The following is a 27,988-nucleotide window of genomic DNA, read 5'->3' on the forward strand; positions in this document are numbered from 1 at the left end:
CTTTTTTCTCTAGCTGTAAAATGGGAATATTTGAAATTTTTTAGACTTGAGGAAGCAGAATCCTTCAAGTGGTTCTACCGTTAACAGAAGCTAGGGGTTTTTTTCCAAATTTCACTATTTTTAGTCCAAAAAACAAACCAGCCAGCACCTCCCAGTGCTTTATCCAATCCAAAAAAATCACAAAAAATAAATTAAATTAATAATAATAATTAAAAAAATCACTGTGCTGTTATAAAACAACCCCTACATCTGATCCCTCATTTTCCTTTCCATACCAACATTCCAGATTTTAGAATTAGGAACTAAACCGAGGGTGAAGACTCAGAAATGTGGGAGTGAAGGAACATTTCCTTCAGTGCAGCTCTGCACTGCCCATCCCTGGAATCACAGCGGGCTGTGGCGGCCTCCCGTGGCAGCACAGAAACATTTCCTACCCAAATTCATCCCTCCTCCACCAACACGGGCAATTCCAGTGGTAAATTAATATAAACCAAAAGTATATCCTGAGAATTCCTTACAATAATCAGCACTTTCTTGTTTTGGATAAATAAATGGTGAAGTTGTGAATATTCTGTTTGAGTGCAGATTTATTCACCTGAAGTGATCACAGATAAATAATTCCCATGTTAATGTCCCCCAAGTGCCTGTTCTGGTTTAATAAATATTTAGGATGTGTTTTAAGAAATCAAACAGCATCCAGAGCCAGCTGGAGAATCCTCTCATCACGCTGGGAAAATAATTTAAAAGTTATTAAATATTGTAACACACAAACCCCCACTTCCCCTCTCTTACCTAAAAATGAACCCTCAAGGCTTTAAAATTACACTTGACCTTAAAACCTAATATTTAATGTAATTTAATGGCAAGCCAGTAGAAAGCTGGAAATTTTTCCTCTAGGACTAGAGAAAATGTTATCATCAGAAAGGGCAGAAATTTGCTGCAAGAGGAATTCCTGTGAACAACCAACAACACTGTAAACACAAAATCACTCCCAAAAATCAGGTTTTTAGGGAAAGAAGTCACACCTAACAAACATTCAGTCTTAGATCTTTTATGAGCAAAGATGTTTTAATGTGCCACATTTCAAAAGCATCAAATCTTCCTTCACATGAAAAGAAAAATCACTGCATAGCTTTGGAGCTAGAGAGGTCCACGAGACTTTCTGCAAATTAAAAGTGCATGAAGTACATGCAATCATCCTTCATACATAAAACAGTCTGCAACAGGGTTGAGAACACAGTGTTTAAACAATATTTAGAGTTAAAACAATATTTAAAGTACCTGATAAGAATCTCTCCTCAGAAAGAGAGATTATAACTGAACATCCTCCTGGACAGTTGTGCAAGTTCTCAACAAAAGCTTTTCTGTACAAGTGGTTAAAAATTAAAAAAAAAAATCACACAGTGAGTTCTGGAATATTCAAAACAAGGATTGGATACAACAAATGGTTTAGAGTTACCCCAATTCCATGGCATTTTGTTACAAACAGTTATCATGGCCTAAGCCCTGTGCACTGGTGCTGGGATTTGTCCATGGAACATTATCTGGCTCATGAGATCAAACCTGAGTCTTGTGCTAAAGCCCAACCAGGTGAATCAATAAATCCAGCAGCTTTTCCAGCACTCCCAATCAAATTTCAGATATTGAGAAGCAGATTTATGCAAGAGAGGTCAATGTATAAACAGCACAGTCAGAACCTCCAGCAGATGTAAGAGCACTGGTGGTCTGACAAATGTGGTTTGAAAAATGTGCTGAGAATCTTAGAAGGCAGAAATTTCCATCTCTACTACTAGAGAGAATAAAAATATTAAAATTAAATATAAAACACTCTCATTTCAGTACCTGTGTTTTATCATTCACTATAGAATAACAGAAAATTATTTATTGAGTATTGAGGGAAACTTGAGAAAGAGACCAAAACTGGCATTTTAAAATTTAGCTCTTCCTAACCTAAACAAAAAAAAATTTAGTATTTTTTGATAGTATTCTCCAAAACCAGAATTACATTTGCATCTTAATATCAGTGCATGTGTTAGAAATTCAACAGCAATAAAACTGAGCTTAAAAAACCCACAGTGCATAAAAACTATCTGGGTAATCTGGGTAATAAACCCAGATCAGGACAGAAAGGTGAAAAATTTTTTAATTTACTGAGCTGCATGTGGAACATCTTCTATAACCAGTCTGTGGCTTCTAAAAAGCAGGCAGAGCTGTGACTTGATTATTAGCACTTATGAGACCAGCCAGAACTGGTCTGTAAGGGAAACAGAAAGCTCAGTACCTAATAAATAATTTCATCCTTTTCCCCCCATGAACAGTTAGGAAGTTACATTTTCCTCTCTTCCATTCAATAAGCAACAAGGCTGATTAAATTAGGAGGAAATTCAATCTGCAGTCATCTTCAGCAGGCAGATATTCAAAAGGACAACATTAACTCATCTGCCCCCATCAGCACATGTTCACTTGAATCCTAAATGCAGCAGTTTTTTTCCATTTCACCCAGACATATTCCTCAGAAAGGAGCTGTGGTGCAGAAACAAACACTCTCCATGCAGATGGATTTGGCATTCTCACATCCTCCTGTCAGGCAGTGCAACAGCAAAGATGCTCCACAATTATAAATATGGCACAGCAGCCAGGGAGGGTGCAACAACTCCCAAATCTGAGCTACCAAGGGGGAAAAAATGATTTAATCAGTTTTTAGTGGGTGCTCCTTGCAGTAAAAACACATCTGGCTGCTGGGTTTATTATTAAGATTTATGCTTTTCACACAAAGATCCATCAAGAAACAGACAGTGCTGGAGCCAAACTCTTGTTTAGGGAGAACATCTGATGATTCAGTGACTGAGCTCCAGACACTGGGTGTAATTAAAGCCCAGGAATCAAAGCCCTGAAGCCCCAGCCATGACATGAGCACACCAGGGCACAGGGGCACTGCAGGCTCCAAGCTGTCTGCACTGGGTAACTCCTGCTCACAAGGACACAACAGCATGGGAAGCTTCCAGAAATACCTCCCTGCCTACCCCCATCCATCATACCTAGGCTTTCCTGGCTTTTGCCAGTTATTCCCATGTCCATGTACATAAACTTGATGGATACTGAAGGTATTTTTGTGGAGAGAAAAGACTCAAGTCTACACACTTTCTAGATTGACACTTCCTCCCTTTATAAATACACATAAAAATCTGCTTTGGGTGAATTCATTTAATAGGAATATTTTCATTTGTCTCTGAAACTCCTGACCAAATTTAAGTCTTCTTTGGTCCCTCACCCTAAAAAAACAATTTCCTGTTCATCAAGAACCACAAATGTGCAAAAGACTTTTAGGACATTGTGGAAAGGCTATTTCAAAGTGATGTAATCTATAACAAGTACCATTTTCCATCATGGAAATGCAGCTCCTGCCATGACAGGCAGGTCAGAGCCAGGGGCAAACCTGGACCCTGCAGTGGAACTCTGTAAAATCCAGATCCTGATTGAAATCCTGTGTTTACACCTGGACCAACAAGTCACAGTGCATCACCTCAGAGAGGGTCTAAATCCAATTTCAACTCAAGTTCAACCTGGCCACAGAGTCTGCTTTGCTATTTTCTCCTGTGCCTGTTTTTTCTTTATTTTTTCTTTTTTCTTTTTTGCTCTAGAAGTTACTTAAAATCTAAAAGCAACACCAGAAATGCAAACACACAGGCTACACTTTCAGAAATTCTTCATTTTCTGCTCACTAGAATATAACTGGAATAACTGACATGTCTTGACAGCTGCTTAGGAACACTTGTGACAGGTTAAGATAATGCTTATTATCTACAGGTACCTTATCAGGAAACTCTCTTCCTAATCATCACCATTTATGTAGTGTGCTGTTGCTAAATGAGCTATTTACAAATGTAAACTATGTCATTGAAGTTTTAAAATAAATAGACAACCTTTACATTAGGTAGTGACTTGACAACAGATCATCAGTTACATCTTCCCAACAAAAATGAACTGTGCATGCTGCCCCCAATTATTTTTTTTAATGAGGAAAATCCTTGGCTCACAATCTGTTCTGGAAGGACTTTCTCAGTTTTCTTCCTTTATGCTGGGTAATTATTTAAGAACTCCTTCAGTTTTGTTGGATAGTCTGTCATCACTCCAGTAGCTCCAAGATCAAATGCTCTCTTGTATTCTTGTTCTTCATTCAGTACCCAAATGTACACCTGTGAAATGGGAAACAACAACCAAGTTATTACAGGAAATACTCTTTTTTTTAAAAAAAAAGGTGACTTTTGATCTAAATTGTTTGATCTGAGAGACATGATGTTGCATATTTAAAATGAGAAATGATTAGATTGTGATGCTGGACTTTTCCCCCCCTCACCTTCTAAAATGGATATTTTTTAATGGTGACTCCAATTCCACTAGACTTCAGCTCCTTCTAAAAGTCAGTATTATTTTGGGAAAACCCCACACCAGATAACCAGTTTGCAGATTTTACAGGTTTAATTTTTAAGAGGGGGAAAAAAAAACCTCCTGAACTTCAAGGGATTTAAAAGAAAAACTCATTTCCAAGTGCACAAATCTTCCTTTGCAACCAGAGCACTGCAAATATAAGAGCAACAGTTTTTGCTGAGGAACTGAACAGCAACTCTTGGTCCCAGAAACAGGAACTTGCTGGGTGGAACAGGAACCTCTCTCAAGGCTGTGTCTGCCTGATTTGAATTCTCACTTTTTTTGTCCCACTGTACCTGGATGCCCCGAGCTGTGAGGTGATCAAACAGTGCCTTCCTCATCAGCAGCCTGGGAAAGGAGAGGGAGATTCATTAACAACTTCAAGTATATATGGAATTTTCACTGTCTGCTGAAATGAAGTCCCCATACAGTGTGGAGAGAAATCCAATTCTAGAAAACTTTCAGTTCAAGCAATTTAAATATCTGCTGAAGGATCAAATCCAGCAGAGAAATCCTTCACCCTGCAGGTACCATGTCTGATAAACCAACCACTCTGCCTTCAGAGGAGGTTTTATCCTTCCCATCAGAACACAAGAAAATGTCCTGGCCACTGGAGAAATTAAACTAACAGATGTCAGAGCCAGGAGAACTGCAGTCACTGAAAACCTGTGACTAAATCCCCTCTGAAGCACAGATATCCTTAAAATGCAAAGTGTTCCTTGCAAGGCAAACAGTGTCTCTCCTCTGACAACAATATGAAACAAATCCATGAAATCTGCATTCTGTATTTAATTGCATGTTAATTAGCTGAGCACACTTAAGGACAGAAGCTGAACAGACATAACTGGAATAATTCCCACTGTTACTGCACCTTAGAAAGCTTCAGTGTATGGAAAATAAAAGCATAAAGCACACCTACAGAAGGTCTGAATCTGATTTATCCTGCACTGACAGAAAGCTGGGAGAAACTGAAAATATATAATGCATAGATATAGCAGTAGCTAATCTTAGTTGCTTGAGTCAAGTGTTAATATAAAGGCAAAATAGAAATAAAAATTTAATCAGATGAAAATCTTACGTGTCAGCCAGCCAGATAACAAATTTCTGGCTTCTTGACATCTTCTCTGGTTCTTTCAGCCTGTTGAGGAAGAGGAAACCAAAAATTACCAGAGCACAGATTAAAATCTTAGTTGAGATGTTCCTGCAAAAGGAACAGAAAGAATTCATCTTGCTCAAATTAGAGCAGTAATTTCACAAGACAGTGACTTAGAATTGGGTTATACAAGAGAAATGAGCTACATTTAAGAAAAGCAGCAGAGATGAGAATTCTGCAGCATTCTGAGTGAAGAATGAGAAAGATTGCACAACCTCACATCCACCCTGCAGCTGACTTGTCTCTTGGCCCTATCAGACAAATTTGTTCTGGATAAAAGAGCAAGAATTAGTTGTAAGCACAGAACTGCTGTGTGCTGCTGCACAGAATTCTCTCAGGAATACCCAAAAGTGCCTAAACCAACAGAAAAGCAACCTCAGGCCAAAAAAAGCAGTGCTCAGGAAGGCATCAGGGTTCACCTGCTTTACCTTGCTGCAGCACCCAGAGCTGGGCTGTAACTCACTTGAGGATGATGGAAGGCATGGGGATCTCAAAGAATTCCTCCTTGAAGGGAACAAAGGGCAGCAGACCAGTGTAGAACAGGCCAAGGAGCAGGAGGACACGCTGGGCACAGAAGATGGTGGGAATGTCAGAGTTCTGCAGCAACCAGGAAAGAGATTTTCAGTTATCTTGGTAGATTTTGACTCTGTTGCAATTAAATTTACTCATCAATGCATGTCTACAGTTCAGCAATCACACCTAAGTTGCTTTATGTGAATAAATCTAGCTGCTGTTCAGGTAGGAAATGAGGTGTTGTCCTGCACAGATAAATTGAAATAATCAATTAGACTGAACTATCAACAAGATGGATTTCACTCAGGAGCATAACTCCCTTGGACTAAGCACAATTTTAATTTAATTCTAAATTGTAAAATTCCTCAGCACAGAAAGGAGGAGAATTATAGCTGTGAAACAACAGCTTTATGCTGATGCAACTGTGTCCACTAGTGGCCACATCCATTATTTTCATGCAAAGAAACAGCCCATCAGCAATCCTTGGAAAAATTGCTTTTTATCAGATGAATGATGAGCAAAACAGGCTCTAAAAACTCCTGGCATGAAATTGCAATGCCCTAAATTTCATAAAACAAGAATAAAACATGACTAAGCTTAATTCCTCAAGTATTTTATGGCAGGGTAGAGGGGTGTTAACTGTGCTTATTTTAGCAGTACAGCAAGCAGAACACAATCAGAGCCCAGAATTTCTCACCATGAGTAGAAGCCTGGCTAAATCCTGATTTGCAGGATGCTTTTCTGTAGGTTTTGTCAGCACTCAGTAACAAAGCTTAGCTAGACTCAGCCTTACCTCCTTGAAACACTTGCACACAATCTCATAATTGACATTTCCCCACACAGTCAGATGCTCTCTCTTGTACTCAGTCACCAGCTCTGAGACCTGCAGCACAGAAAGCACAACTCTCACATGGACTCACTGGACATTAAATGCATTATTTAGCTGAAACTCTGCTAGCTTTGGAAATCATTGCAGGAAAGAGTTCTTTGCTCTTTCCCATCATAAGGTGGTTGTGATATTTTGAGGTGTTCAGGACAACAAAAAATTCTACAGAATTCAAGAAACCTAAATGAAAAAGAGTATTTGCTGGAAAGGTTTCCCTCTGTGTTGAGCACATCTGGACAATCACATCACGTTTTTATGCTGCTTTGGAGAGCAGCAGTCCCTAAGAAAATCCTCCCCATGAGGTACAAACCAAACATGTCCAGATGAAGGGTCCTGAAGAGCTTTTACAGAATATTTTGCACAAGATCCCTTCTGTGTCTCCTGCATTGCCTCACACAGGGGAGCAGGACCCAACATGTGCAGGGTGAAGAACACAGATCTTGGTGTCACAGACTGCCACAACTCCAAAAAACTCCTGGAATATCAGCATCAATGCCCTGCCTGAGCTCAGCAGATTCTTGTGTACCTTTCTGATCAACACATTGTTGTTCATCTTGATGTCAATGTTGACAGGAGTTTCTGGAAATGCCTCAAACACTTCTTTCAGGAGTGGGATACGATTGTCTGTCCCCTCACACTGACCTTCTGGAGAAACAAGAAACTTGTCACTGCTGCAGGCACTTTAGCAAACCACACATAAAAGCAGAAATGTCACAGCACTCATTACCTTAAAACTTTATCTTGGAACTTTATACTTTTAATAATCACGTTTTTAAACAAAAAATGACTTCATTCAGCTGTAATTAACTATGACAAACTCATTTCCATAATGAAAATGTCCTGAGCATGCTGCACATTCAGGTTTTAACTTTATGAAATTCACTCATTATTTAGCAACAGTAGGAGTGCAGGCAATGTTAAAATCCTGAAATAGCAAACACAGGCTCAGTTACCACACACCAAATGCAATGAAAATGTGAAAAAAGACCAAATGAGAACAAAATTTCCTTCTGAACTCTAAGCCATACCTACAGTAACTATTTTATTGGTTTCTACAGCCAGGATTTTGTTTTTCTTTTGAAACTTCTTTTATCATGACATTGAGAGAAGTAAATGCACTTTTCTACTCTCTTTGCCAAAGCAGGAAACTGCCACACCACAAAACTGAAAACAGCAAGAGAAACATCTCACCTTTCTGAAATGTGACATCCAACTTGCAGAGATAAGGTGGAAGTTCCTTAAAAATAAAGAGGAATGGAACATCAGTTCAAATGCAGGGATATAATAATGACCCTCCTCCAAAAAGACCAAAGAAATCATCCAAAAATCTGATTTAGCAGCACCACTTTCAGTATTAATTGAACTATTTAGCATTTTTAGATTTGTGTCACTTGTAGCTCAATAAGGCAAAACATGCCCAGAAGTCTGAGAATTCCAAGGCAAGGAGGATTCACCTCCCAGATTTCCCACTAAAAAACTTGTGACACCAGGAAGAGCTTTTGTCACTCTGCCATCAGTGTGACAAACATCTCAGCTCCAGAGCCACTCAGCCAAGCTGACACTGGAGGAGTAAATCACCCTCTGGAATGTGCCAGGTGTGACCTGGCTGCACAGGGAGTTCAGGGAGGGTGGTTTTTTATTTGGGTTTTTTACTGAGATGAATCCTCCCCTTTGGTTCTGGCACCAGGCACACACAGAATTCCCTGCCCACCCCTAAATGTATTTTTCAACGCCCCCCAGCTCATTTTCTCCTCAACTCACCGAGTATTTGAGGTCAGAGATGTTGACATCAACTCCTGTTGATCTCTTCAGGTTCTCATCGTGGGACACAACCACTTGCTCATCTTTTGTCAGGTGACAATCCAGCTCCAACATGTCTGTCCCCAAATTCACTGCACTGCAAAAAAAAGCTGCTTTGAACCACCTGAGTGCTTTGTGCAGCTCCAAACCCAACACTTCCCACAAACTGATCCCACTGTGGATGCTTTGAGGCTGCAAGGAATCCTCACAGTCCTGCTGCAAGAATAAACAACATCTCCTGAAGCACAAAGGGGATTTTTGGCTCTGTGTCCCAGGGGAATTAGGAAGCTCACCTGTGGATTGCAGCCTGCCACCCCAGGATTGAGAAACCTGCTCCTGAAGGATTGGTTCAGGAGTTGGAGTGTTTATGAGCAGCAGCACAAATGGCCACTGGAGAAGTGAAGTTTTGAAAAAAGAAATTGAATTTGTGGTTAAAAAAACCCCAGCTTTCACACCCCTGCCATTTGTTATTTCAAAACTTTATTTACATTAATCAGGAAGGCACGGCTCAGGAAATTAGCAGTGGGACTTTCAGGCTTTGGGTTGTTTTATTGGGTAGCAAAACAACCTTAAACTATTATTTTAATGAAAAAGCTTTAATTTAAATTAAAAAGGAAATAAACCACTAAACATCCAGTCATACTTTTCAAAGCAAAATAACTATTCCTTTGAAAAGCTCTAATCCAATTTCAAATCCACTCCATAGTAGTTTGGTTCACAGGAGTAAGGAAAGGAGAAAATAATAATGATATTGATAAAAAAAAGCTTTACTGCAATGAGCAGTGAATTGCTCATTTAACTAGAAAAGGAATTGTCATCCCAGCAGACAGATAAAAGTCTGAACTCTTCCCTCAAAGCCTTTTTATTCACCTCTGAGCAAACCTGCACCACCTGTGAGCTGTGCCTACCTGAGACCCAAAGTGTAAAAATTCAGCTACAGCTTTTTCCTCATGGGCTTTATTGGCTGCTGAACACAGCCCAGCAACATCCACAAATGTAGTAACAAAGCAAAAAAAAATAAAATAAACCAGAACATACTCCCCAAAGTGTTGAGCACAATTTCTGGTCCAGCTGGGATAATGATAAAGGAGGGTTATCAAATTAAAGCCAATTTGTGAACTGTTTGCCAGTGCTGCTAATTAAGAATGAGGAGAGGAACAAAATCCTGTTACATATGGAAGAATCACAGGCTGTACTGGGTGATTTTTTTTCCTCCTGAGGGAAAGCAGCTCCAAATGTGCTGCAGGAGATTTGCCAAATTTGTAGATGTTCCCATGTTTTATCATTTCACCAGTAGATTTTATTAGCAATATTTCTTGCTCAAGAAAGTCAGGGCTGGTGCTGCATGGAAAAGGGAGAACAAGAACTTTCCTTGTTAACAAATTTGAGACTTTGCCAGGCCCTTACAAGCAGCTCACTGCTAAATAAGCTTCCTCAAGTGCTGAGCTCTCCCAGCTGGAAATCAGTTTGTTCTGTCAAATTCACACTGCTCCAGAGAAGGCTCCAGATTCAGAACATCACTGTGGGTTCAGATCCAACTGCTCCAGAGCTCAAGCTGTGAGGCAGGCTTGCATTTGAAAATTAGGGTGAGAGTGGCTCTTGCTTAAAATCTGGTATTTTATAATCCAAAATCACCACAGAAGCATTTAAATATGGTAAAACAAGATTATAGCCCCACCCTTCTATTATGCATTTTACCTAATAAAACAAAACAAAAAAATATTGTCTTTGCTACAAAAGCTTATTATTTCCTTCCAGAATATTTGCAAATTAAGCAGTATAGAAACTGAAACTGCCAGTAAAGGCTTCCATTCTCTTCTGGATTCAACTACAGCAAGAGCCAAATATTCCTGCCTGTGCAAACCTGCAGGAGCAGCTCCTGCAGACACACCCTGTTTGGCTTCACACAGAATCTGATGGATTACAAATTGATCAGCTCTCATCAGCTGCTTGAGCCAATCCTCACCATTTTTCACCAGCCAGATCACTGATTTTCTACCTCATTCTTTTTGCTATTTTACTTGTGAAGATGGGAATGAGCAAATGGGACAGAAAAAGCCTTTAGCTCTCCCCAAAAGGAGCCAGAAGTCTCCACTCTTAACAGGAGATAATTGCTTTGCTTCCTTCAGAGGTTTGCCTGGCTCTCTTTATTCAGATGAAATTTGCTATTGGCAGCTGTGATGGGTTCAAAAACTGGACCTCAATGCATTTGTTCCCCCACAGCTGGAACAAATAAATTAAAAAAATTATTTCACAGCTGTAAAATAATTAAAATGAGAAGAGAAAAACAATCACAAAATGAATTACCCCCTGCACAGTCCTTACTCTAAGTATCACTGCTTATTTCTGGGAATAAAATAAAAATAGATCATGCAGTAACTTCCATTGCAAGAACCCTTCATGTACAGAATGAGTATGATATGAAATTAAAATTAAGAAATGGTTAAAAAAAAAGAAGGAAGCACTTTCAAAAAGTCTGGTAACAGATTTGAAAAAAGGCAGGCCAGCAGGAGAAAAAAAAAAAACCCACAACAAAAAGCCACACAAAACTATGCTGAGCTTCCATGGAGATAGAAAATAGTGCAGTACTTTCTTTTATTTGGTTGGGAAAGCTGGCACCCCTCAGGCTGCAGGGAAGCAGCAAACTGATGAGGCTCCTCAGCACAAAGCAAATTATAAAACCCCAAACAAAACAAAGAGGAGCCCACATAATGTGGTTTCTTCTGGAGTTTTAGATATGCTGCTTCTTCAAATGCTTTTGAGAAGCTCGTTAAAATTCACTGCTTAAATGCTGGAGGCTTAAAAGGTTTTCTGGTCCCAGCCCCATTTGAAAGCCCTGAGTAAGAGGCTCTCACACATTGTGTGAGTGCAGGGAAAAATCATAAACAGCAGCATTTTCTAATGATAAATTAATTAATAGAAGTAACCACAGTACTGTTTGCTGTTTAACTGGCTGGCACAGCTCAGGCCTCAGGGCTTGTTTCCATTTGGTGCTGTGCACAGACCATAATTTGTGGTACCCCAAGTCCTCCTGGTGAAACTGGGGTGGATGTTTGGCAATCCCCAGGACTCATCCAGAGGAGAGCTGACTTTGAGAAATAGGACACTGGAACCCCAAAGAACTGATGAGGCCCCACCTCCCTTGATTGCTTCACTCACTGAACACCTAATTTAGGGATTCTCATCCTTCTGTACTCACTGGTGAAAGGCTGTCATTGTGTTCTCCAGGTTCTCTCCAGCACCTACAGAAATAACAAAAATAAAACTTACACAGAATTCTTTTCCTCCCCTCAATCCCACTGAAAATATAAATAAAAAATAACAGGTTTTAAAATACACATATTTTGAGAAGTGAGGATGAAGCTGAAGGCAGAAATCTCTGTTGCCACCAGCCTACTGGAGAGACATGACCTTCTCCAGGTAAAATCATTTTTAAAAAGAACTTATCTTGGATTTGTGCAACACTATGAATATTCAAACCAAAGTGTTTATTTGCCTAAGACAATAAGCCCCACAGGCACAGTACATGCAAAAATCTATTTGAGAGGTGGTGGGAAGTGTGCAAGAGAAAAAAAAAAATAACAAAAAGCTATGAATTAAAGCACCCAAGACATTCAAAATGTATAACTCAGCTGACAACCTCTTTTTTCAGTGTAAGGATATTTCCCAAACAGCACAGATCTGTCAATAAAGGTTTGTGCTGCTGGAGAAGGGAAGTCTCATACACAGGAATGAAACATCAATTTCAGTTAAGAAATGAAAGGACAAGCAAATTTAATTTTCTCTCAGGCAGGACTCAACTCTGCAACTCCTAAGCCAGCATTCTCTGCAGAAAAATCTTTGAAAATCAGCCTGATTAGGTGGGAAAGTGCCTTCTCCTCAGCTCAGAAAACAGGCAATATTAGAGACTGAAAACCAAAACAACCTCAGGTACATACACGTGCTGATGAAGATATCTATGCAAATTTTAACTGCTCTTTGACAGCAATGAATGACAGACTTTGTAAACAGCAATTATAACAGCCCAATTAAGGCCTTGCCTATTAGCAAGGCCTCACCAGGACATACTTACCTAAACCTGTGTTCAGTTACTTAATTAAAGCAGCACACAACCACCAATTTAGAATTGTTGTTCTCAGGCAGGTTTACAAAATGGAAGACTTAACTCAAGAACCATGATGACAAAAATCTGCAGGGTTTAATGGTTTAATGTAAAACAGTGTGGTGAGGCCACAGCAGCTTCTGGGATCAGACATTCACCAATAATTTATGGGATTTGATTGCAGAAGTGGGAATTGGCTGAGTGGCAGAAGTGAAAAGGGAAAAAGGAGAGCACAAGAAGCTCTTAGTTTTCATCTGGTGATTGCCTAGGAAATGGGAAACCCCTGCACAGGGCCTGGCTGATGAGTTACAAATTAACTGCAATAATAATTGACTTGTTTAGGTAACTTATCTGCTGTGAACATCCTGAATGCTGAGGGAAGGGCAAAAACACCTGAGTCAAGTCTTCCACTTGTGAACAAAGCAAGAGTATCCTAACATTCCTGGGCAGGAAGTTCCAAAAATAAAACTTTTAAGTGGCTGATCTAGCAAATCACATGGCAGGGAGGTGATCAAGGGCCAGGGATGGTGACATGTCAGGGGTGCAGAGTCAAATGCCTGACTTGGAGCATTTTGGGGGGAATGAGGAACAAAGTTGAGAGATCAGCTGAAAGAGGAATTCTAAATCAGCAACCACACACAGAAAAGGGAACCACACAAGTTATCTGATCCAAGTAAAAAAGTGAGAAGGCTGGGCTGGCCAAAAGGCTCCTGACACTTCCTCAAACACACCTCCAGCCTCATGTGCTGTTTCATTCCCTGTGAGGAATTGTCCTTCCCCAGCCCAAATGGCACATCCAGACATGATGAGGGCACAATCCCACCCTGCAAACACCACCATGGCCAGGAGGGAGCCAAACACCAAGCACTGGAGCAAGGAGGTGACCTCAGAAGATCCTGGGGCCAGCAGGTCAAGGGAGGTGATTGTTTCCCTCTGCTCAGCACTGGTGAAACCACACCTAGAGCACCAGGTGCAGTTCTGGGCTCCAAAGTACAAGACTGACATGGATCTTCCAGAGTCATCCCAGGAAATGCTGTGAAAATTAAGGGATGAGAGATTCTTGTGTGCAATGAGAGGCTGAGGGTGCTGGAAGGGTTTTGTCTGGAGAGGATCCCACAAGTGTAAATGCCAGATGAGAGGGAGTAAAGAAGATTCAGCCAAACTCTTCTTGGTGGTGCCCAGGGGAAGGACAAAAGGAATGAGAAGAAGTTTAAATACAAGAAATTCAGTTTATAAATGTAAGGAACCCCCTCTCTTTTGTTGCAAGATCAAACTTTGGAACAAGCTAACTGGAGAGGTTGTGGAGATTCCAACCCTGGATGCATTCAGTCCTGGTTAAGCTGCTCTGGTCACAGGAGATCTCTAGAGGTCCCTTCCAATCTGAATTATTCTGTGTAAAAATCATCATGCAACTCCTCTCTGAGACCCCCTGCAATCCAGGGCTGCTGGCATCGACAGAAGGCTCCAACACAGAACATCAAGACTCAATAATTGCTCTCAGAAATTACCAATTCTAAAATCATGCAGAAGTGAACAAATAATTCAGGGATGTTCCTACAAAACGAGGGGAGAAAATTCTTGAATGAGCAAGCAAGCAAAAACAGACTTAAAAACCTTGTACAAGGTTTCATCTCAGAGAGGAAAAAGCCAAACAAGTTAAGTGCTACCTTGATCTCCCAAGTTAATTGGAGTAATGCAATAGGAAACCTGAGACTGAGTCTAAAGCTCCAGCATGACTAAAGCCCGAGCACTCAAGTCCCACAGGAATTTATGTTACAGGGTAAACACCAAGGAGAATAAAGCACCAGTGATCTTCAGCCTCAGAGGAGCAAAACGCTGCTGCAAAGTTCAGAACTTTCCTCCTGCCTCAGCTGGATTTCACAGGAACAACTCCCAGAGCCTGGACTTTGAATAATCCTTCCTTAAGTGAGGCTTTCCTGCTGTTCAGATGGAGCTTAGAGCAACTGGCCCAAGCACTCACATTGGAGGCTTAGGGCTGTGTATCTTAATTAAGGTCCTTGCAAAGGAGTGAGAACAGAAGATTAAGGGGATCATACCAAGTCCCAACAAAGTCGCCTGCAAGTTTTTAACAGCTTACAAATTGAAAACCCCCCAGGAAATCTTAAAGTTAAGACATTAAGACCAAGCAAGAGATAATAGAGATAGTCCACACCAGAAGTTACATTTTATGCTGTACTTACAGCTACAGTTATAGGCTGTCAAATAAACTAAATGAAAGAAGTGTCAGGCATAACACCCATAAGAAATCAGCGCCAGTTTTTGTATTTTAATAATTCAAGGCAGCAGCATTTGTTAAGGACCACTGGCTAAAACTGTGACCAACCCCCTACATAAACAGGCACTAAGGATGACATTGAAAACTGTTAAAACTCAGCACCAGACACTCCTCACACAGAATATAAAAAAGAATTTACTAGCAAACTGACTATTTTCAAAAATTAGGTGAGGCAGCAGGGAAAAGCACAGATGTGATCTCTACAGAACAAGGAAGACTGAAGTTGAATTTTTTCCCCTCCCGATGCTTTGGTATAGGTAGGAGAAACTTCAAAGCCTATTTTGGACAGCATCAACATGCCTGAGTTCCAAATGTCAGAGGGTTTTACCAGGGCACTGAGCCATCCACTGTCTGCCTGCCACACCGAGGGGAGCAAGGACAGAGCCACAAGAAATTCTGATTCCCCTGAAAGCAGAGAGCAAAGCAAACAGGAGGTCACAGGCAACAAAATTGATCTCTTGTACCTGATCTAAGCAACAGCCAGACGCCCCTCTGGTTGGGGAGAGAAATACCAGGCTAGAGAATCGTTAGAAGAAAAAAAAAAAAAAATAGACGCGCTTAAGACGGAAAACATCACGTCCTATGCAGAAAAAAAGCTGATTTCAGCCGGAGCGGTTGGACTTGGGAGATTAATTCCGCGCTGAACCGAGGCACTGGTCAGCAGGTGGCACCTAAAATTAGGCTGTGGGAGGAAGGTTTAAAGGCAGCCCCCAGTGCAAGGCACGGACACCGCGCAGCCCCTCACGCCCCTGCCGTGCCCGGGGGCCGCAGCAGCGCCCGGGGGGCGTGAGGGAGCCGAGCCCCGGGGGGGGCGTGAGGGAGCCGAGCCCCGGGGGGGGCGTGAGGGAGCCGAGCCCCGGGGGGGGCGTGAGGGAGCCTCGCCAAGGGGCCGCGGAGCCCCGAGAGCCGGGCGGGGACCGTCCCTCATGAGCAGAAAGGCTCCCACATCCCCTCCCCTCCATCCCCGCGGCCCCTCACTCACCGCCGCGGTGCGAGATGTGCCGGCAGCGAAACCGCTGCCGTTTGGGCCGGTGGAGCAGCCCCGGACACTTAAGGAGGAGAGCGGAGGTGAGGACGTATCCACCCAGCGTGGAGAGCACGTAGAGCGTGGCCGACATCCTGCGCTTGTCACCGGCTGCCCCGCTGTCCGCGTCGCTGTCCCAGCCCGCAGCCGGCTCGCTGCGGGACGCGGAGCTCCGAGCGGCAGCGGCGGCTCCGAGGGAGCGGCGCCTCTGCGCCCGCGCAGCCGCCCCGGCGCCGGGAGCAGCGCAGCGCGCATGCGCGGCGGCCCCGCGCCCTTCCCGCCTCAGCCGTGAGGGGCTGCCCGCAGCCGCCGCCGCTTCACGATGGCTGTGGGGGTAATTCCTAATTATTCGCTTTAATTCCTCACCGCGCCGTCCCGGCTCTCTGCTAGCAAGTGGAGGGATGTGTTTTCCGCATCTCCGCCCAGTGCCCGCCTCGTGGGCGGGGCTGTCACAAATGTTGTGGGGTAATTCTCGTTTATACGGTTTTATTTTGCACCTGGCTGTCCCGGCTCCCTCCTCACAGGTAGAAGGATGCGTTTTGCACACCCAGCCCCTCAGAGATGTCGTATTGGATTGTGTTTTCCCCCACACAGCCCCTCAGAGGTCATAAAATCATGGAACGGCTAGGTTGGATCTTTAAAGATCATCTAGACCAGCCTCTAATGTCATATTCCAAACAGAGAATTAATTTTCCACACCCAACCCCTCATAGATATTATATTCCAAACGCAGGGATGTGTTTTCTTCACCAATGTCATATTCCAAATGGGAGGGACACATCCCCACACCCAGCCCCTGAGAGATCACAGAATCATGAAATGCCTGGAAAGGATCTTTAAAGACCATTTAATCCAACCCTTAATGCTGTATTTCAAAAAAAAGGAATGTATTTTCTTCACCCAGCCCCTCAAGAGATGTCATAATCCGAGCAGAAACCAGGTCTTGGCTCCGGTCATGCAGAGTAATTACTGTACTATAGCAAACTGGCAAATTAAATTTTGTGTGCATGCTAATTAGAAACAAATATTCTAGAAATTAAATTAGGTCTCAGCATACAGCCACTGTTACTAATACATCTTACCTCAGTTAAAAGTTGATTTACTGTGGCTGATTTTTTGGCACTTGATACAGGTGAGCAGAGTTTCTGGCTTTGCTGTCAATACACATCAGAACTGCAGATTTTTTTTTTTTAAGACAAAATGATTTCTCCCATCACCACATTAAAAGCATCATTTACATATAAATAACTTGTTCAGTAAAAGATTTTGCTCACCATTGCCTCAATATGACAAAGTACACTCTTCATTTCAGGCAGTGCCAATTTTTGAATATTCCTAAGTAGATATGTAAAAAAACAGGATGGAGGAAAGCACTGCCATCAAAACATCTAGTAATACAGGATCAGCACTTTATGAAAACCAGCTTTTATTTTTTACATACGAAAACGTAATAAATGGAAAATTTACATGCCTCAGATCCCTTCTCCTGCTTTGATACCACCTTTATTTCCAATCTGAAATAAAGATTTCCACATTCCAGTGAAATACAGTGGCGTGCTTCACACAATTGCACTGACAACTGTTGGGTAACCAAAACCCACGAAATGGATTGAAGACAGCCTTCAACTAAAAGAGATCCACCCAAAACCATTTTTATTGTGTAACTGCTTTCAGTATTCCTCGGAGAACTTTGTAGCTCATTAACTGTTGGCTTTCTTTGGGAGGGAAGCAGGGCCCTCGTTCTGTCACATAGGCGTAGGGAAACCTCAGCACCCAGAGTCCATCAGAGGGAAGGGTGATTTCCTGCTTCTCAGGGTAAAATACAGGACAGGGTGGTGGTCCTGGCTGAACCTAAAACCAAAAGGAAATATGAGTATCTAATCAAACATCACTGCTACCTTAAAAAGTAATAAAATGCAAATGGAGGGTTTTTTTTTAAGAAATGGTGAACAATTCTGCAATTAAGAAAACCAACGTTTTTTCACCTCCTAAATTCAAGTGGTAACAAATAAAAATTGAGCAATGAGTCACTGCTTTTCTCCATGACATTTAAAATGACAAAGTCATTCTTAAAGAGTTATTGCCTTTTTTTAATATAAAAGCCATTATTATAGCAGGGAATGCCAATAACTCATCCTTGAAAAAATATTTTTGTAAACTTACTCTGTATATTAAGCATAAACTTGGCACGTTGAAGTTTAAGAAATCTCAAGTGCTTATGTAACAGATACTTTTGGATACTGTCTTGGCTGAAATTGGTTTGAGTTGCAGTTTCCTGACACCTTTGTTAACTCATGTTTCCACAACCACCCGTGCCTCTGCTGTTCCCAGATTGTTCCTGCAATTCCTACCTGAGGAGTTAAGGTGATCTGCAGAGGAGCATCAGGAACCACCACGAAGAGCCTCATGAGCTGGGCGTAGTGCGGCTTGAGGCCCCGGCCCTGCGTCGAGGACAGGATGTAGAGGGGCATGTCGGAATTGAGCGCTTTCAGGGCAGATTCCTTGGGGCCTCCTCCCATCACCTTCATCACCTTATCAGGCCCTGAGCACATGAACCTCCTCCCACGTGCATCCTCGTACTCAAAGCCCACGAAAGCTCGAGCGATGTCGTCCCTGCGGCGGCCTCTCCCCATCACCACGGCGCTCCTTTTGCCAGGAACCGCCTTGTTGGGCGCAGGCCAGGAATTGGTGTCCAGGTCTCCTTCATCTTCAGTTCTCGTCCTGATGACAATGTCCCAAGGCATTAAATAGTTTGTTCCTGGGATAAAGCCCTGTTGATCTAAGCCTGTGTGGAAGTTATAAGCCTTAGCAGGCCCCAGTTTGACCAGTGACCAGCTGGAGAATTTGGGCAGGAGGCCTTTGGGGCAGTTGGAATGGAGCATCCCGGGCAGGTACTCGACAGTGGACGCCTGGCGATCCACCAGGCTCGGCCTCTTCTCACTCTTGGAGTCCCCGCTCTGCCCGTGGCTTTCTGCATTGTCCCCTCCACCCTGGGCATCGGGTGGGTAAGTGCCCAGGCTGCCCGTGGACTGGCCCAGGCTCAGGGCTAAGCTCAGGCCTGTGCTCTCTCCCTGAGTCTGAGGTTCTTTCTCTTTGAGTTTCTCGATCTCGCCTTCCGGAGGGGCGGGCGATGACTCGTCCCGAGCAGGCGCTGGGTCAGGTGTGCTTGGCTGAAATATGGGGAAGTTGATGTGCTCCAGTTTTCCACAGCACTTCTCTTCCAGCATCTGGGAGAAAGAAAATGTGGTTTAGTATCCACCCTGAGCTCCCTCACAGCCACAACATTCAGCAGCTACAATTAAGATTCAAGAGGTTTGCACCACGTGAGAACCAAAGCAGAGATGGGAACACGTCCACAGACCTGATTATTTAAAATTCAGATGAACCAACACATTCAGAAGTGTAAACAGGTGCATAAACAGGTGCTCCTGTGTGTCTGCACTGCTAAAGAGTGGAACTGCCCATCCTGGTCAGCCCACTTCTGCTCCCAGAAATGTCTCCCCCAAGCAAAAAGTTGATAAGGTTAAGAGGAAACTTGTGATCATTTTAGAATACAGACTCTGCAAATGAAACAACAGCACCAAACAGACCTAACAGTTACCTGGTAAAAGTCATAATTAGCTGCTTTGATATCAAAGGGATCCTCCCGAGGAGCTTGCTTCCTTCCACAGTTACAGGCACCAGTGGAACGAGCCCGGCTGTTGTGGTACAGAATTGGAGGATTTCTGTCTGCTTCTGGCTTTTCCCCTAAAAGCAAAATCAATCAAACCTTGGGCAAACTGCTCACCATTCAAAACTTTCTTTGTTCCCTTCATCCATTGCTCCCTCCCTGCTATCCACATATACAAAATGATTTGCCACCAGTTTGTCAAGCAATTCCTCCCTTTCCCACTTTTAATAACACAAAGTTCCAGGGGAGGTTATACCACTAAACCAAATCCTATTTGTTTTTACCACCTCTTCCTGAAGGCTCAAAGTTCTTCTGCCTGCAATAAATGTGCTGAAGTCAGTTCTGACTCACTGATCAACCTGGTTATTAAAAACAAAGGGGGGGCTGCTTTTTAGAGAACTTTGTTCTTACACTCCTCTCTTTAGAAGGGCTCCCGTGTAATTGCTTTTAATTAGTAAAACAGAACCAGAGTTATTACTAAAATCAGAGTAACTACAAAAATCAGAGTTACTACTAACAATGAACTGGCTTCTAAACATTACTCATCAAAAAGAAAACCTGCACAGCAGCTCTGCTGTGATCCCACTGCAGAGATGATCACAGAATTTGGGGTGGAAAAGACCTCTGAGATCATCACCCAACCTCTGCCTGGTCACCACCACGTCAATTAGAGCAGAGCACCGAGTGCCACCTCCAGTCCTTGAACACGACATTTTTAAAGCTGCAAACCTTCACCTTGCACAACATTTCAGAGTCGGTGCTTTCAGCTCAAGACATTTTAAACCAGATACTAAACCAACCCATGAAACCAAAGCAACAAACGAGCATCTTTACCTGCTTTGGGGAGCAGATGGAACTTGTGCACGCAGTGCTGGTCTGTCAAGCTCCTCTCCTCGCAGAGCTGGTGCCCGTTGCTCCAGAACTTGTAGCAGTCCTCGTTGAGCTGCATGGCGTATTTGTGGAAGGCTGGGCCCCGGGCGTGCTGGCTGTACACGCGCAGGGCCTGGGCCAGCTGGTTCTTGTGCACTGTCATGGTGTAATTGTGGGGCAGGTTGGACTGGTAGGCGCTGTGGGCCATGGGCAGAGCCTTCTGGCAACGGTTTTCAGAGAACTTGGTGTCTATGTCTAGGTAGCCTTCCAAAACTTTGATGCTGCTCATGATTTTTGAGCTCAGCTCGCCACAAGTCGGGTCATCATCCTTGCCTTCGATGGTCACTTCATAGAGTTTCAGAGCTGCAGCCACCCACTTCTGGTAGGTGGGGAGCTCGAAGTGAGAGGGCTGCGGGTTCCTCCCCACGCTGTCTTCAAAGCCCTTCTTGCTGAGCACCAGCTCCACGTGCTGCCACAGGAACTCCTTGAGGGTGCAGTCCACCAGCTGCCCGGAGGAGCTGGAGCTGGAGCTGCTGCTCTCTGCGTGGAAGGAGAGCTGCTGCCGGCCGTGCCTCATCATCTGGTACCTCCTGGGTCCCGACAGCGTGGGAGCCAGCAGAGAGTCGGTCTCTCTCATGGTGCAGTTGCTCCTGAGCTGGTCGAGAAGCATCGCCACGGGATCGTCTCCGTCCTGGGGCCCGCCAGCCACGATGTACACGAAGGCCTGGTTGGCGGGCACGGTGAACAGGCAGTTGATGCTCTGGTTGGTCAGCACCCGGCTCTTGCGGAAGATGCGGTAGATCTGATCCTCCAGGGCGTGCTGCAGCCTCCTCTTGGGGGAATGCTTCTTGGGGGGTGGCTTTTCCAGGTGACCACAGGGATCCTGGCCCCTGCTTGGCAGCGGATCCACCTTCAGAGCGCCGTTGAGCTGGAAGAGGAAGAGGAGGCGTGGAGGGCACGGCCTGCAGTTGAGCTTCCACTCCTTGCCCACCGGGCAGTCCTTGATGGCAGCCTTCAGGGAGGGCAGCACCTTCTGCCGCAGCCCGTCCAGAGCCCGGAACACGCGGTCGTACGTGATGTCGAAGGAGCAGGTGGGATGCACCAGCAGCAAGATGTGACACACGGAGAACAGGTAAAGAAGGCTCAGGCAGTGCAGCTTCTCCTGGTGCTTCCAGAACTCGTGTGCCTCGGCGTGGGGCAGCGGGGCCGCGCCTCCGGAGGGGTGCCCGGGCCCGGCCTCCCGGCTCTCGGCCGCCGCCAGGTCCCCGCAGGCGCGCAGCAGCTGCGGCGTGTCGCAGATGGAGGTGAGCACCAGGTACAGCACGCGGCTCTCCTGGCTGTAGTACGCCTGCAGCTGGTTGTAATCCTTCGTGGCCGGGTCTCCGTCCTGCCCCGCCGCGCCGTCCGCCAGCTCGGGATCCTCCTCCGGGAACAGCGGGAACACCTGCCGGTCGCACACGGTGCTCACCAGGGCCTCCTTCTCGGAGCAGAGCTGCAGCGCGGTTTTACCGAAGATGCCCACCACGCACACCTCCTCCTCGCCGCCCGCCGCGCCGCCCGCCTCGGCCGCCAGCAGCAGCTCCCGCAGGCTCATGGGCCCCACGGCCGTGCCCATGGCCCCGGGCGGCCCGGCCCCGGGCAGCGGCATCGCCCGGCCCCGCTCCCGGCCCCGCTCCCGGCCCCGCTCCCCGCCGGAAGCGGCGGAGCCCCGGCCCCGGCCCCGCGCATGAGCGGCCCCGCCCCGGGGAGCGGGCGGGACCGAGCCGGGTGTGACAGCACAGTGGGTACCCGTGTCCGCATCGCCCCCAGCCCCAGGGACCGAGCCGGGTGTGACAGCACAGTGGGTACCCGTGTGTGTCCCCATCGCCCCAGCCCCGGGGACCGAGCCGGGTGTGACAGCACAGTGAGCACCCGTGTCCGCATCGCCCCCAGCCCCGGGGAGCGGGCAGACCGAGCCGGGTGTGACAGCACAGTGGGTACCCGTGTCCGCATCGCCCCCAGTCCCGGGGACCGAGCTGGGTGTGACAGCACAGCGAGCACCCGTGTCCCCATCGCTCCCAGCCCCAGGGACCGAGCTGGGTGTGACAGCACAGTGGGCACCCGTGTCCCCATCGCTCCCAGCCCCAGGGACCGAGCTGGATGTGACAGCACAGCGAGCACCCGTGTCCGCATCGCCCCCAGCCCCGGGGAACGGGCGGGACCGAGCCGGGTGTGACAGCACAGCGAGCACCCGTGTCCCCATCGCTCCCAACCCCGGGGACCGAGCCGGGTATGACAGCACAGTGGGCACCCGTGCCCCCATCGCCCCCAGCCCCTGGGGGTGCAGCAGAGACTCCTGCAGACCGAACCCGGTCAGGGCTGTGCCACTAGCACTCACTGCCCTTGTCCTGAGCTGTCTCTGCCCACCCCTGAACTCGACAGCAAAGGAGGCTTTGAGTTCATTGATGATTTGAGCAGTGCAGCCTTTTAATAGCGATCAGCCAGTGCAAGGGGCTCGTACAGTTGTAGCCACAGACTGAATTGTTTGTTGAAGCTTGCAGCTTTCCGTTTTAACAACATTAGTGCATTTAAACTGTTGCTTTTCTTTGAAACTGTATAAATACCATCTAGATATTTTTTGTTAATGATACAAAAGATATAAAAATACTGAATTTCAGCAAACACACACGTATTTGTATGACAAGCAGCACCAGTGCTGGGAATATAACAGTCCCTGCTTCAGCAGCACCCAGGTATCAAGACTTGGGAAAGTTCCTATTTTCTTTCCCATTATGAATGAAGATGCAACCAAATTGTGACATTAGACAGAGATAAAAAGCACAATCTGCTTTACAGGGTTTCATAATGCCCTGTTTTCTGTGCACTACATTCACTTACAGATACCTGTGCCTGAGTGTGATAAAAATGGGATTCAAGTGGCTTCCAGTCCACAAATGGAAAATACTTTGTTCCATAAACCTACTTTCCTCTTTACTTTTCATCAAAGCTGTTTGCAGCACTCAGCCTTGCAGGTGAGGGACTCTTTGGGTGAGCCATCTGTCAAAAGAAGGGAAGGGTCAGAACTTGGACATCTGAACTCTTTATCAGAGATAAAACAGTGCAATTCTTCAAACAGACAGCAAATCAGTAAAATCAAAGATGCAATTAATGTTTTGTTCTTCTGCAGAGTGGAATTATGACTTCCAAAGTTGCATTGAAGCACCTGACTGGCCACCAAAAAAGCAGCTTTTCCTCTTGGGATTGTAAAATACCCTGCCATGGCATGTTCATCCTGCAGTGTCCTTCAATCAGTAGGGAATTCTGAGGATTTTAAAGCCACCTTATGATTCCAAGAAGGAGAACAGACTTGCCTGGAATTTGCGCCGCAGTGCCCGTGTCATTATTGGTGTCAGCCCAGAGCCACACTCAGTGTTCTCTTTACTGTTTAGAGGAGTGCCACCAGGACTTCTGAAAGGGCAATTATGATTAGTTCTCTATTTTTTCTATATTAAAAAACCAGAATTCAAGAGAGTAGAAAGGAACAGACCTTTGTATATCGACTTTCTTCAGATGTTTCCGGAGATCAATCTGATTTTTGGGGGAGGTGCTAACAGAACAAAAGGAATTGGTACAATTAAATGTTTGCCACTCAGTAAAAAATATTAATCACTGCTTAAAACAGAAAAATCTAATATCTAAACAAGGAAGAAAGCATCTTACATTAAAGATTTTGTAGCATGAGCTGATGGCTTGGATTTAGGTCTCAGACTAACACTCTGTAGATCTGTGACTGTAATTAATGCCCTGCGTGGCTTCACTGGTGATTGTTCCTACAGCAAGGAAAGAAATGTTACCCCAAATAAAACTTCTGAAGGTCTCACTACCCTGAAATCCATTTAATATTTATACTCCAAAAGATTTTTCTGGTTTATGCTTTTTATGCTTTTTTTAATTATTGGGATTTGGATAAAAATAGATTTATTTAGGAAAAAAAAAAAAAAAAGCAAGAGGTTTTTTTCTGCAAACAAAATTCCAGCTAGGCAAAAGGAATTCCAAAAAAAAAATCTACTGATTACACACAAAACTACATGAAAGCTCCATGTAAAATTAGTGCCAGGTGAGATTGGAGTTTGTCACTTTATTTCTAACAAAGCCTAGGTGCAGAATTAGAATGCTCACTTGAAATTCATAATTCATCACTGGGTGTTTGGATGAGAATCAAATAATTGAAAAAGAAAAAAAAAAAACAGAAGATACATCAGTTCCAGGGTGGATTTTCCCTTGATTCATCCTGCAGTTTACCTTGTCCATTCTCAGGTTGCAGTTTGTTTTCTTCAGTTTAACATTCAGGAGGTCTTTGAGGGTGATGTGCACGGGCCCATCCTTTTTCACTGGTGGTGCCTGAAAGCAAAAGGGTTTGGAAGGGAAATTAGGAAGGGAAAGGGACTGAGCACTCACACAGAGTGATGTGCTGATGAATCCAGGTCCAAAAAGAACTCAGGCATGAAATACAAACTAGAGGAATTTGATTATTCCCTACCAGTTTAGAGGCTGTGCCCTGTTGGAGGAGAGGTCCTGGAGGCAGCTTTGGGGGAGGCAGCGGCGGTGGAGGAGGAGGAGGAGGAGGAGGAAGAGGAGGAGGAGGAGGGATGGACACAGGCATGGATGCTGATGGTGGAGGATCCATCTGTGTCCCCACAGCAGCAGCCAGGACTGGCTTGTGACACCTTTGGCAAAGAGAACTTTCTGAAGGCAAAGCTGCCGCTCCGTTCATCTGAAAGAAACACAAATAAATAGAGAACATTAAATCCACCAGCAAAAGAAGTTGGGGTTTCAGAGGAGAAAGGTGCTGGCTAAGATTGAGCTGTAAAGATCCAAACAGGTCCCTCTGCTGTGAGGTGGCAGCAGTTCTGCAGCTCTGAGTGCTGAGAAGCCCCCGAGGAGCTGCTCAGATCTCAGGGGAGCTGCACTGACCCCAGTTCTTCATTCTCACACAGGCAAATATTACTGAGACTGACCTGGAGTGCTCCTTGTAGCTTGGAAAATTCACTTTCCAACTTCTCCAGCTTCTCCCTGAACGTATTTAGTTCCCTTAAGTAGACTTGTGATGGAAATACAATGTCTTTAAGCACCTGAAAGCTCTGAGCATAAAAAGAAAGCAGATTATGTATTTGTGTGTTGGTTTTCTTCAGATGTTTCCAAAGATCAATTTCATTTTTAGAAGTAGTACTAACAGAACAAATGAAATGGGTACAATGAAATATTTCCCACTCAGTAAACAGAATGAATCCCTGTTTAAAACAGAAAAATCCAATATAGGAGTGATAATACCTGTGCAAGCCTGCTCTGGCAGCACCAATACAGGAATGAAGCTGCTGTTGCCAAGGGTTTGACCACACTTTTCACACTGGGCAAGGCTAAAGGCCAGTGGGGGCCCTTTGGGACCTTTGGTGATGTGTTCAGAGGGAGATGAGCTGGTGACCTGCAACAGAACGTTTCAGAATGAGGCCAGAATTTTATTTATCATCTCAAAAAAACAAGTTAACTGTGAGCAATCATGTGGAAATTACAAACAGGTAACAGCAGAGCAAATGTGATCACAGAAACCTGGAGAGGCCAAGATACATTTCAGTAAAGGGTGGAGGAGAAATCCTATAGGAAATACTTTTTTAATTCAAACTGCTTTTCCTGGTGATTAATCACAGAAACATTAAGGTTGGAAAAAATCTCCAAGCTCATCATGTCCAACCTTCCACTGAATAAAATCAAAAGACATCATGAAGTGCTATAAATCCCTCTTTTCCATGAGCCATTGGGAGCAAACAGCAAACCCAGGGATGGAGTGAGAAGGGAAATTCAAATTGATTCTCTTACCGTGGAGAGGGACAAACTGAGCCCTGGGGGGCAGCAGCGTTGCTCTTTTTTCCCAGCCGGAATTTTGCACGGGCTCTTCGTTTTCGTTTGCATTTCTTATACCTTGCCATTGCTGGTGAAAAAGACACAATTGAAATGGGTGTAGAGAGATAAACTAAATTATACATCAGGACAGAGCTGCCAAATAACACAGGCTGCACCTCAGAAATCCAGTCAGAGGTTACTCACAGCTGGAATTATCATGGACCGGTGACAGAAATGACATCTTTAATTTAATGTGATCCACGTGGATGTGTTTGTGCACAGAAAGCATCATTTTATATTGGCTTCCTCCCCTTTTTCTGTTTATATCATAGATAGATAGCATTAATAAATAGCTATTATAAATATAATAAAATATGAAAGAACTAAATATGAAAAATATATTACAAATAATATTACACATAATCAGAAATAATATAAACTAAATAGAAACGTTATAACTGTTAGTACGTAAGCACAATAGATATGAGCTGGATGTTCAGTTTTTCGTTATCCTGATGTGACAAGCACTGAATTTGGGGACAATGATGGACAACGCTTGGGACAAAGGTGACAAAAGGTGACAAAAGCCACGAAGAGGCCACGCAAGGATCCCGGGGGCGGCCCGGGCCGGTCCCTGAGCGGGCATCGGTGACACCCCAGCCCCGCTCAGCCGGGCCCCGCATGGAGAGCGGGATCTCCTCTCTCTCTCACACACACACACACACAGATACACACACATGAACACACCCACAGAGCTGCACACACCTGTGCGATGCCCGGGGTTGTCCCGGGGCCGCCCCGTCCCCCCGGCCGCGCTCCGCGCCCGCCGCCGCCGCCGATTCAAACCGCTCCCCGCGCCGCGCCCAGCCAATGGCAGCGCCGCTCTCTGCGCGCACCCCCACGCGAAGGATGTAAGCCGCGCGCTGATTGGTCGCTGCGCCGAGGCGCGCCCGCGCCCCACGGGAGAGGGGCCGGCGCTGCCCCGCCCCGTCCCGGCCGCGCTGAGGCGAGCGGCGCCGCCATTGGACGAGCGGGCTCGCTGCCGCCAATCGGCTGCGGGCAGCGCTCGGCTGGGGAAGGCCGGCGGGGTGAACCGGGCGAGGAGCGGCCCCGCCGGGGCTACCGGCGCCACCGGGAGAGGAGCGGCGAGGAGGAGCGGCGCCCCCGCCCCCTCAGGGCCGCGGCGGACGGGCCCGCGCCGCTTCCCGCCAGCGCCGCGCGCCCCGCCCCGGCCAATCACGGCCGGAGCCCACTCCGGGCCAATGGGCTCGGCCGTACCTCGGAGCGGGTTTACATTCTCCGCGGGCCAATGGCGAGCGCGCCCCGAGAGCCGGCAGCCAATGGGAGGCGCGCGGCGAGTGACAGCTGG

General features: G+C 45.3%; 3 protein-coding genes across 4 annotated transcripts; all 3 read right to left on the minus strand.

Moving 5' to 3' along the window:
- Positions 1–1,035: 1,035 nt before the first annotated feature.
- GDPD1 (glycerophosphodiester phosphodiesterase domain containing 1) lies at positions 1,036–16,405 on the minus strand. 2 transcript variants are annotated; one of them, XM_033078073.1, is made up of 10 exons: positions 16,161–16,405; positions 11,980–12,022; positions 8,742–8,877; positions 8,172–8,217; positions 7,507–7,622; positions 6,888–6,977; positions 6,045–6,178; positions 5,507–5,566; positions 4,725–4,776; positions 1,036–4,196 (listed from the first exon to the last, which is right to left on the minus strand). In XM_033078073.1, exons 1-10 carry the CDS (start codon positions 16,294–16,296, stop codon positions 4,074–4,076), a joined length of 936 nt encoding a protein of 311 aa, XP_032933964.1. In that variant the 5' UTR covers positions 16,297–16,405; the 3' UTR covers positions 1,036–4,073. The 2 variants fall into 2 exon arrangements, with proteins under 2 accessions (XP_032933964.1, XP_032933963.1); XM_033078072.1 differs by having other exon boundaries at positions 7,507–7,625.
- Positions 16,406–17,604: 1,199 nt separating this feature from the next.
- On the minus strand, positions 17,605–22,357 carry SMG8 (SMG8 nonsense mediated mRNA decay factor). The gene is made up of 4 exons (XM_033078071.2): positions 20,707–22,357; positions 19,804–19,949; positions 18,554–19,429; positions 17,605–18,053 (listed from the first exon to the last, which is right to left on the minus strand). The coding sequence occupies exons 1-4, from the start codon at positions 22,355–22,357 to the stop codon at positions 17,856–17,858; spliced, it is 2,871 nt and encodes a 956-aa protein (XP_032933962.1). The 3' UTR covers positions 17,605–17,855.
- Positions 22,358–23,223: 866 nt separating this feature from the next.
- On the minus strand, positions 23,224–27,936 carry PRR11 (proline rich 11). Its single transcript, XM_033078456.1, has 10 exons — positions 27,898–27,936; positions 26,596–26,707; positions 26,053–26,203; positions 25,740–25,862; positions 25,262–25,495; positions 25,024–25,122; positions 24,442–24,551; positions 24,269–24,328; positions 24,093–24,189; positions 23,224–23,778 (listed from the first exon to the last, which is right to left on the minus strand). Exons 2-10 carry the CDS (start codon positions 26,703–26,705, stop codon positions 23,713–23,715), a joined length of 1,050 nt encoding a protein of 349 aa, XP_032934347.1. The 5' UTR covers positions 26,706–26,707; positions 27,898–27,936; the 3' UTR covers positions 23,224–23,712.
- Between the last annotated feature and the right edge of the window lie 52 nt (positions 27,937–27,988).

This window comes from Catharus ustulatus, chromosome 22 (assembly GCF_009819885.2).
Source record: "Catharus ustulatus isolate bCatUst1 chromosome 22, bCatUst1.pri.v2, whole genome shotgun sequence".
Classification (NCBI taxonomy): Eukaryota; Metazoa; Chordata; class Aves; order Passeriformes; family Turdidae; genus Catharus; species Catharus ustulatus.

Excerpts from the sequence above, each read along its gene's own strand:
- PRR11 (XM_033078456.1), bottom strand. The coding sequence starts at position 26,705 with ATGGCAAGGTATAAGAAATGCAAACGAAAACGAAGAGCCCGTGCAAAA. Across the intron at positions 24,329-24,441 it reads CATGCTACAAAATCTTTAAT|CACCTCCCCCAAAAATCAGA; the intron begins GTAAGATGCTTT and ends TTGTTCTGTTAG. Across the intron at positions 23,779-24,092 it reads CACTGCGGCGCAAATTCCAG|ATGGCTCACCCAAAGAGTCC; the intron begins GCAAGTCTGTTC and ends TTCTTTTGACAG.
- GDPD1 (XM_033078072.1), bottom strand. The coding sequence starts at position 16,296 with ATGTCGGCCACGCTCTACGTGCTCTCCACGCTGGGTGGATACGTCCTC. Across the intron at positions 7,626-8,171 it reads GGATGTCACATTTCAGAAAG|AAGGTCAGTGTGAGGGGACA; the intron begins GTGAGATGTTTC and ends TTGTTTCTCCAG. Across the intron at positions 4,777-5,506 it reads GTTATCTGGCTGGCTGACAC|GCTGCTGATGAGGAAGGCAC; the intron begins GTAAGATTTTCA and ends CTCCTTTCCCAG.
- SMG8 (XM_033078071.2), bottom strand. The coding sequence starts at position 22,357 with ATGGGCACGGCCGTGGGGCCCATGAGCCTGCGGGAGCTGCTGCTGGCG. Across the intron at positions 19,950-20,706 it reads CCATCTGCTCCCCAAAGCAG|GGGAAAAGCCAGAAGCAGAC; the intron begins GTAAAGATGCTC and ends TTTTGCTTTTAG. Across the intron at positions 18,054-18,553 it reads AGATCACCTTAACTCCTCAG|GTTCAGCCAGGACCACCACC; the intron begins GTAGGAATTGCA and ends TTTTGGTTTTAG.